We start from the raw sequence: 9,521 nt of genomic DNA on the forward strand, positions 1-9,521 counted from the left end.
CGGTAAAACGTTGTGTGTAAAACATTTAAAATGGACTAGTAGTATTGAGATTGTATTAGATCAGCAACTGTAACATTTGTATTATCATACTGAACACATTTAAAACCAAAAATATTGGAAATGGTAAAAAGTAATGAGACATAAGTATGACTAGTTTTTTGTTTGTTTTGAACTTTTTATTGCACAGTTCAAAAATCGATGACATACAATACAGATACAAATTTCTGTTGATGTAATTTTCATATTCATTTGAAGTTCTCAATAATTAAAGTAAACTAGCTTAGCATAAAAATGAATTTAAGAAATTGATAGGTCACCGTGGATTTTTTTTGGCTACAGACCTTTTAATATGGACTTAATTTCAAAAATATAATTACTCACATTGTAATAGTAATTAAAACAAATCTTTATAATAACTGCTCCATAACAAATAAAGTTATCAACTGAAATTTGATACACGTAGAAATATTTATTATATACCCGGTACATACTTATGGAAATATTTCAGATGTAACACATGAAAAAAAACATGTTGATGTTCAAAGCAACACTACAATCAAATACACTCTATGTTATGCCCAACTAAAATTTCTGGTGAAAATTTCTGTAAGAATGTTATAAAACTTGTCAATGCAGATTTGATGGGGACAGCTGTTACTTTATGTCCCTTAACAAGCATAGAGTCGCCAACAACTGTCACTCCAGTTATTTCTGACGCTTTCAAGGACATCTTCTTCTCAGGCATCACATATGTTGAAAACTGACCAGTTGAATGCACTGCAGCTATCTGAATTATGTGAGAAGTACGCTCTGAAAAAACAAAACAAAAATTTTACATAGAAATTGCACAAAATCCATTTTAGCTCCATTAATCAGAGAGCCTTGGGTCGCTCGCCCAAGTACAATGTAAACTTCTTAAAATACTTTTGCAGAGTTTAAAATAAACATAAAAGGGACAAACATTGCCCCCCCCCCCCTCCCCAGGACAGGACTTATTTTGAAGCTTAATTTGAACAATCGTAGAAGAGGTTCCTTTACATCCATTCTCTATGCATTGTGGTTTAAGAGAGTTTTTTAGTGGAAGGGTTATTAATCGGAAACAATTTTCACACTTATTGTGATCTTGACCTTTCACCAAGTGACCATAATTTAAATAGGTGTTATATACTGTCCAATCCCTATGCACATGGAAAGTAAAAAGCCAATCCGTGAGAAAGTTGACAAATTATTGATCGGAAACTAAATGATCTACCGACAGACCATTATCCAGCAAAACAATATTAACTCTCTCTTCAGAGGGGGGGCATAATAACTGTTATTATAAAAATTGAAAAGCTCTATTCTTCGATTCATGAATATATCAAAGTAAGTTTTTGGCATCTTATTTATTTATAAATCTGAAGAAGCGAAGAGAAGAGTGTTTAAATTCTTAAATGATGCACAATAATATACTATAGCCAGTTGTGGGTAATGTAACATTGCATCATCTAAGTGGTATTTACTATCATTTTATCAATACAGATTAAGAATGATTTATTATATGAAAGCAAAATGAGAAATTAGTCTGAACATAACTCTTGTTGCAATTCAATCATATGCTAGGTTGACCAACAATTGACACGATATCTCACATCGAGTTACACAGCAGTAGCAGGTTGAATTATGTTACACATGTAAGTAAATATGTATATTTTTTAATAGAAGTTGAATTTTTGAGATTTAGAGTACCTAAATACCTGAATTGGACCAAGATAAACATCTGTATGTGCAACACTGTGAATAAGGAATTTGTTAAAAATAAACTTTACCTAACCCTCTTGTTTCCAAATCAAAGAAAACAAATTCCTTCCCAGTAGTGTCTAGCCCTGCTGGACGAGGCTTGGGTACAGGTGGGGGTAAAGTTGTAACTTCAACATCTTGGTCCTCTATGTTTGAACAGTATATTGGTCCCGCTCGTACTTCTTGCACTGTCCTTTGAATGCCTGAACAGGAAAACAGAATTTCAAATTGGAAAATGTGCTTGCACCTTCATGGGTTATCTCCAATTTTTATTTAAAGAAATGATTACACAGCACATTAATGCTTTTACAATAATCAATTTACAAACATTAGCATATGCTTTAAAATGTGCCTACTACTTTGCATATATATAATTGATGGATCTATTGAAACAATCTCAAACAAGAAATGTGTCCACACGACACGGATGCCCCATATTTCAACTTTGTAACAATATAAAAAACAAGAGCACCGCCTTGCGGGTGCAGACTGTTCATCTATTTCCTTTTTAAAGGTGAAGGGACTCTCATTTTCAATCACAAAGGAGGGAGGAGTGGAGTGAAGAGGGGTGTATAGTGTGGGGCTGTGGACGAAAAAAAGCGAAAAAAAAAAAGAAAAAAAATCGGGGGGGGGGGGGGGGGGGGGGGGTTTTGGGTGCGATGGTTGGACGGTATTTCAAACATAACCGTTTAAAAAAAAAATGGGGGGGGGTATAGTGTGAGGGTGTGTGGTGATAATTTGTGAGATGATCTTAAAAAAAAAAAAATCAAAAAAAAAATTGGGGGGGGGGGGTGGGGTGGGGGGGTGGGGTGGGGGCATAGTGTGAGGGTGTGGTGGTCATTTGTGAGATGATCTTAAAAAAATAAAAAAAAATAAAAAAAAATTAGGGGGGGGGGGAGGGGGGGGAGGGCACGGGGGATGGTTTGGGTGAAGTCTATTGTGGTATGTCAGGTAAGAGTAGTTTCATCAAAGTATCAATCAAATCTAATCATAAATAAAGAAGTTATGGCAATTTTAGCAAAATTTAATAATTTGACCTTGAGAGTCAAGGTCATTCAAAGGTCAAAGTAAAATTCAAGTTGCCAGGTACAGTAACCTCATGATAGCATGTAAGTATTTGAAGTTTGAAAGCAATAGCCTTGATACTTCGAGTGGATCGAAACACAAAATTTAACCATATATTAAAAGTTACTTAGTCAAAAAAGGGCCATAATTCCGTAACAATGACAACCAGAGTTATGCAACTTGTCCTTTTACTGTACCCTTATGATAGTTTGTGAGTGTTCCAAGTATGAAAGCAATATCTATGATACTTTAGGGGTAAAGTGGACCAAAACATAAATCTTAACCAAATTTTCAATTTTCTAAGTATAAAGGGCCCATAATTCCGTCCAAATGCCAGTCAGAGTTACATAACTTTGCCTGCACCGTCCCCTTATGATAGTTCATAAATCTTGCAAGTATGAAAGCAATAGCTTTGATACTGTAGGAATAAAGTGGATCTAAACACAAAACTTAATCAAATTTTCAATTTTCTAAGTATAAAAAGGGCACATAATTCTGTCAAAATGCCAGTCAGAGTTACATTACTTTGCCTGCACAGTCCCCTTATGATAGTTAGTAAGTGTTGCAAGTATGAAAGCAATAGCTTTGATGCTTAAGGAATAAAATGGACTTAAACACAAAACTTAACCAAAACTGTCAATTTTCTAAGTATAAAAAGGGCACATAATTCTGTCAAAATGAATGCCAGAGTTATCTAACTTTGCCTGCCCAGTCCCCTCATGATAGTAAGTAAGTGTACCAAGTTTGAATGCAATAGCATTGATACTTACTGAGAAAAGTGGAACTAAACGCAAAACTTAACCAAAATTTTCAATTTTTTAAGTATAAAAAGGGCACATAATTCTGTCAAAATGCACGCCAGAGTTATCTAACTTTGCCTGCCCAGTCCCCTCATGATAGTAAGTAAGTGTACCAAGTTTGAATGCAATAGCATTGATACTTTCTGAGAAAAGTGGACCTAAACGCAAAACTTAACCGGACGCCGACGCCAACGCCAACGCCGACGCCAAGGTGATGACAATAGCTCATAATTTTTTTTCAAAAAATAGATGAGCTAATAATCCATACAATTGTAAGAAACCCAGGATTCCACATGGCCATGTTCGAACTTGGTCTAGACACAGCTTCTGACCAAGTTTGGTGAAGATCGGATGAAAACTATTTGAATTAGAGAACAGGCACGAAAAGTATGACGGGCTGACCGACCGACCCACAGACAGTTCGAAAACTAAGTCGCCAATTTGGGGCATACACATGAAGAATACTGTGTTTTAAAAATAAAATGCCCATAATTAAAAATACCGTTCCAGTTTTTAGTCTTATGCGTCGCTGTTTTGCTGCACGAGCAACAGCTATAGCCTTTCTTTTTTGTGCTGGAGGTCACGGGGAAGGGCCATTTTCGATGTGAAAGTCCCAGGTGAAACACCCAGTTTGTGATTTACCTGAAACAGATTGCAGTAAATGACAGAACAGTTTACAATCCACAATGCTAGAATATGCTTATGCGGAATAAAATAATATGATTTAATGTCAATAATTTACAAAAGTTTCATAATTTTATAAGACCTAGAGATCTACATACACACAAATAATAATTAATTTAAGCCCTTTATTTTCAAAACCAATACGTATTTGACGAATTGAGAATATTTATGTTTTGTAAACTTGCAAAATTTCATTTCTATTACCGGTATTAATAAATAGGGCTCCAGGAAGAAAATAAACTTATGTCACTTTAACCCTTTCAGTGCGGGAACCGAATTTTGAAGGCCTGTGCAAACAGTCTGGATCCAGATGAGACGCCACAGAACGTGGCGTCTCATCAGGATCCAAACTGTTTGCTATTCTGATAGTATTATTTGAAAAAAATCGAAGAAAATGCTCATTTTAGAAATTTAGCAGACGCAGGGCTTTTTTTCCTTCTTTGCGATTGGCCGTGGACGGACATTTCACAATTTTGACACGGCCAATTCACAAACTTGACATGGCCGTGAATATTTACAAAAACGGCCGTTTTAAATCGTGAAAAACGGACTTTTTGTGCTCAAAACTGTCAAAAACGGCCATTTCGGAACAGAAATATAAGTTTCATAACCTCGTTTTTAATTCCGAATTCGCGAAAAACTGTCGACTCGCGTTACCGATGTTTGTTTATTTTAATCTATTTTAAAGTGTTGTGTAACCGGTGAAACCGGCGTAAATAGTAAAAGCTCTGCCCAGCGCCGTCACTATAAAAAATGGCGACGCCGAACGCTCTCGGTCAGCTGCTGGAGCGTGCGCGTTGCGACCGAGGCGAGAGTCGCCCGCAGAAGATTTTCTCACCTGTACATATTTCCTTATAGAGGGGAACTTCTGCGGGTGGCTCTGCTAATCCAGCAGAGTCCGTCACCCTCGAGCCGGACGTCTTCTACACTGCTGGGATTGCTGTCTTCTCCAAGATGCAGCGGACTTGTCACCCGCTGTTTATCGTCGAGAGTTCGCCGGCCCGGACCTGCCAGAGGTCCCGTCTGAAGAGGGCCGGGGACGGCGGGACAGCAAGACCACCAGTGTGGGGGACATACGGGACGGACCTGGGTCTTGCGCTTCTGCGCGAGGGGGAAGCCCAAGAACATCGAGGGGTTGGCTTTAAAGAGGGACCCCGGGGTGGCGGTACCTAGTGCGCTCAACGCGCTGGGGAAACCGTCTCGGGGATGAAGACGACGGCTGATGACAACAAGTGGGCCATAAAGGCGGAGCTGTGTGCTGCAGCGGTGCTGCGTTCAGACATGAATTTGTCTTTTGAGATTGTCTTACTACCAGTGCACATTAAGGTCTCATTGGCCACCGTGCACTGGTCTATTTGGATCTAAATTATTTCTTTGGCGAATACCCGGGAAGCCGGGGTAAATTTGACCTACTTTGGCTCTAAATTAATCTTTCTCCCCTGAAAGGTCACAGGGGCAGGTCGGGCTACTATAACCTCGTGAAGAGGCCAGTAGGACCTGTAAATAAACTCTGAAATACACATACGCTCTCTACTACACGAAGAAAATTAAAAAAAAACGCAAAATAATCCCGATTGATTTAAATTTGGGATAGGAGTAAAGAAACAAAAGCTTTCTACAGAAGGGTAAGATTTGAAACATGCACATTGATAACATTATAACTTATAAGGAAAGTCATTTGATAAAAGTGAAAGTATCTGCCGCGGCTTATGTATTGATGGAAGCTAGTCAAAACGGCCCCTAGTCAAAACGTCCCCTAGTATTGATGACCGAGACTTGTTATTCGTATCTGTTAACAATTGGAAATCTTGGTTAAAGTACATGTTATAATGTGGTTTTTTCATATATATTTTTTTCATTTAAATGCATATTCATGACACATATTCATGATTCAAACTTTGTATGTAGTCTATTTATGCTTTGTGAAAAAATGTGAAAAATAAAATACCTTGTTTACATTTCTTACAAAAGTACTGTTTTTCAATGTATACCTAATGTTTCAGATCAAATGACAACCTCCCAGGGAGATCATCATACACTGGTGAGGGTCAGGCTCACAGAACATGAAAATTATCATGAAGAAGGAATTTTCCTCTTCAGATTTTGAGAGAATTATTGACATTTTCAAGAGTAAAAAGAACAGAGTTCTAAAGCTGTAAAGTCCAGAACATGTAGTGTTTTTCCCAGGCCATTTTAGCGTGGCGAAAAGCCACGCCGCCCTCCCGGATCGCCACGCTGCCCTTTTCAAAGGCAAATTTCGCCACGCGCCCTTCTTTTCAAAGGCAAATTTCGTCACGCGCCCTTATCGATAACATCTTTATTGCCTTACGATCTAACTTGGTCCGTAAAATCAGCGTTCTTGATTGTCTGTGACGCTCCGACTGTGTTTGATTTACTCGAGAGACGTCAACGTCTAATCGACTATATTATTTGAGCAGATTTAATCTATTACAGTGCTCGATTTATAGGTAGACTGCTCCAAAGCTGTGAATTAGTCATGCGTGAATAACCCTGTGTCAGTATCAATCGATAATGCCAGAGGCTATGTTATACCAAGCGCACTTTTCGGTCGGCAATGTGTACTCCTCCACGATAAAATCGTTACTTCGGAGACTTTTGATGAAAAACTCGATGTTATTCTCGTGGCAATTGTGCATTGCATGCGTTATTCAGTTATATCAAAACATATATTTTTACCCATAATTACATTTAAAAACACAAACAAATTTATTCTTTATCGCTTTCGTCTTTAAGATAATTAGATCTAATTATTGAAATAATTACTGAGAACTATACTTATTTAACAAAATGCGAATCGCGTATACGATTTAACGTTGCTATGCGCACCTGTCGCTTACATCATTTGACATTTGAACCACATGGTGGACTATACAGAAATAAATTGTGACTCTGCAAAAATGGCAAATAACGTCGTAAACGATCGAATTAACGATGGAGATTATACATTAAGAAGGAATTAATGAAATGTCTGTGATAATCAACGATGCATAAAATGTTTTAGATAGCAACAACATTATTTATTTATTTGTAATCTACTTGGTGGATGTATGTCACGGAAACGAGTGTTTGCATATCGTTAGCGATCAATTTACTCGCAATGTTATTTTAAACATCTGGCAAGATTATTGTTAGAAAATGGGATAAGACAAACATGGTTTCATTTATATGTTAGTGTATCTGTGTATAATCAGACTCATATGCATATATTGCTTTATTATGTTTGTCGTGCTGTACAGTTTATTGAAACAGCATGGAACTTAAATGTACATTGCAAGGTAAAAATATTAATATAAATCATATGTTTAATACATCAATTATCATTAAATGTGCTTGTTTATATGTTATTTTTTCCACAACTGCTTCAGATGCGATTACATGTTGCCCCGTAATTCAGGTATTCAGGGAACGTTTTTGCCCTTTTTTGCCTAAACTGCGCGCTAAAATGCCCTTTTTGAAAGTAATGCGCCATGCCCCTTTGCCCTCCTGGGAAAAACACTAACATGTCTGAGTTATGTGCCCTTGAAATGTTCTATGTTTATAAATGTTATTCCTGTGGTAAAGAATTGTTGGGACCAGGTATTTTAGTTGCATTTGGTACATGAATAATTTTTTGCAAATCAGATATATGTATATGTGTTGTTATTGTATCAAATACAGTATTCATAGAAGGAAAATATGCCTTTATTGCATTATTTAAGGAAATTTTGATAATATTCAAGTGTTTAACATGCTTTAGCTATGCTAATGCATTGAACTTTGAATTTCACAATTTAAAGAAGTTCGCGACTCGTTTTTTCACAATTTTAAGAAGTTCGCGACTCAATTTTTCACAATTTTGAAAAGTTCGCGACTCAATTTTTCAAAATTTTGACAAGTTCGCGACTCATTTTTTCACAAAGTGAGGGGCCAGGGCCGCTTCACAAAGTCAGGAAAAAAAGCCCTGGCAGACGTCATTTTAGCAGATGACAAATTTCCCAGCATGCAAAGGGTTAAAATATACATGTTTAACTAAGGACAACCAATGAACCATTCACATTCTACTGTAATTGTGTTTACTGGCAGTAAATGATTTATCAGACAAAATATGAAGGAAAAATATAGCAAGTACAATATAAAAAAAATGTATGCATGTAGACTACACAGGAATTACATGTACTTTGAGATAACTATCTGAATGTATTCAAAAGTAATTTAGACAATAAATCATGATATAATGCACCAATGTACCAAAAAGACAAAAAAGTCTTACCTAATGCAAGCTTTGTGTTCATGTCATAAACTCTGTCATGTTTCCGTCCAGAAGCCACATTATTGATGGCACCACAATTGCTACACTGTATTTCCAAAACACATGCCTGTCCGAAATCCCTGCTTCCTACTGTGTTAAGTAAATTCATGGGCACTTGGCAAGAACTGCATGCTGAAAGCGATTCGGCCAATGTGTCGAGTTCAACGACACGTCTACTAATTTTCCAACTGGCATCGCTGTTGTCACATGTGGTCACGCTTACCGACGATCCGATAGAAAAATCGTCAAAATAACAGTGGTCATACCGGAAATCTTGATTGTCGGTGGAAATAGTATTTCTATTGAAATCCATATTGTTCTTTGGAACGTTTAAAAAAAAACTTTTAAGTTTCGTTTTGTATTCCGAATTATATCCAAATTAGACATTTTAAATGAAAATTATTAAGCCAAGTATCTGATTCTCATTGTTGACACATTATCGTTTCGTTATCAATAAACGCTTGTATTTGCACAGAAAATAACATCTACAGCGTAAGCAAGCGTTTCATCGATTTACAGACGTTTCGCGCCCAAGTCTTTTCGCACCCTAGTTATTTCGCCCCCAAGACGTTTCCGCCCTGGTCGTTTCGCACCTGGTCGTTTCGCCCCCATCAATATCGGCCTCTGATCTATGTGTCTGTTCTTTTTTAGAACAAGGACTGCAGACGAAGTCAAGCTCGCATCCTGACGTCACAGCGGCTTTGTATTCCTCAAGAGAAATACCTGTGAAATGCATGAATTATTGTTTAATTACTGCATAGCGTCTCTTAAAATAAATACATCTAAAACAAAGGTCTCGATCTAAGAAAAAAGTAATCGCCATACAAATTACAACTTCTACCTTTACGGAGAATTATTAGAAATAGTGACATCCTTTAAATACT

The 9,521-nt window shown here is 37.1% G+C and overlaps 1 protein-coding gene across 2 annotated transcripts; it reads right to left on the reverse strand.

Moving 5' to 3' along the window:
* Positions 1 to 205: 205 nt before the first annotated feature.
* On the reverse strand, positions 206 to 9,113 carry LOC127848852 (uncharacterized). 2 transcript variants are annotated; one of them, XR_008034791.1, is made up of 4 exons: positions 8,599 to 9,113; positions 4,147 to 4,286; positions 1,809 to 1,982; positions 209 to 810 (listed from the first exon to the last, which is right to left on the reverse strand). XR_008034791.1 is itself a non-coding variant. In XM_052381513.1 (3 exons), exons 1-3 carry the CDS (start codon positions 8,948 to 8,950, stop codon positions 557 to 559), a joined length of 780 nt encoding a protein of 259 aa, XP_052237473.1. In that variant the 5' UTR covers positions 8,951 to 9,113; the 3' UTR covers positions 206 to 556. The 2 variants fall into 2 exon arrangements, 1 of the variants encoding a protein (XP_052237473.1); XM_052381513.1 differs by lacking the exon at positions 4,147 to 4,286 and having other exon boundaries at positions 206 to 810.
* Between the last annotated feature and the right edge of the window lie 408 nt (positions 9,114 to 9,521).

Source organism: Dreissena polymorpha, chromosome 10, assembly GCF_020536995.1.
Source record: "Dreissena polymorpha isolate Duluth1 chromosome 10, UMN_Dpol_1.0, whole genome shotgun sequence".
NCBI lineage: Eukaryota > Metazoa > Mollusca > Bivalvia > Myida > Dreissenidae > Dreissena > Dreissena polymorpha.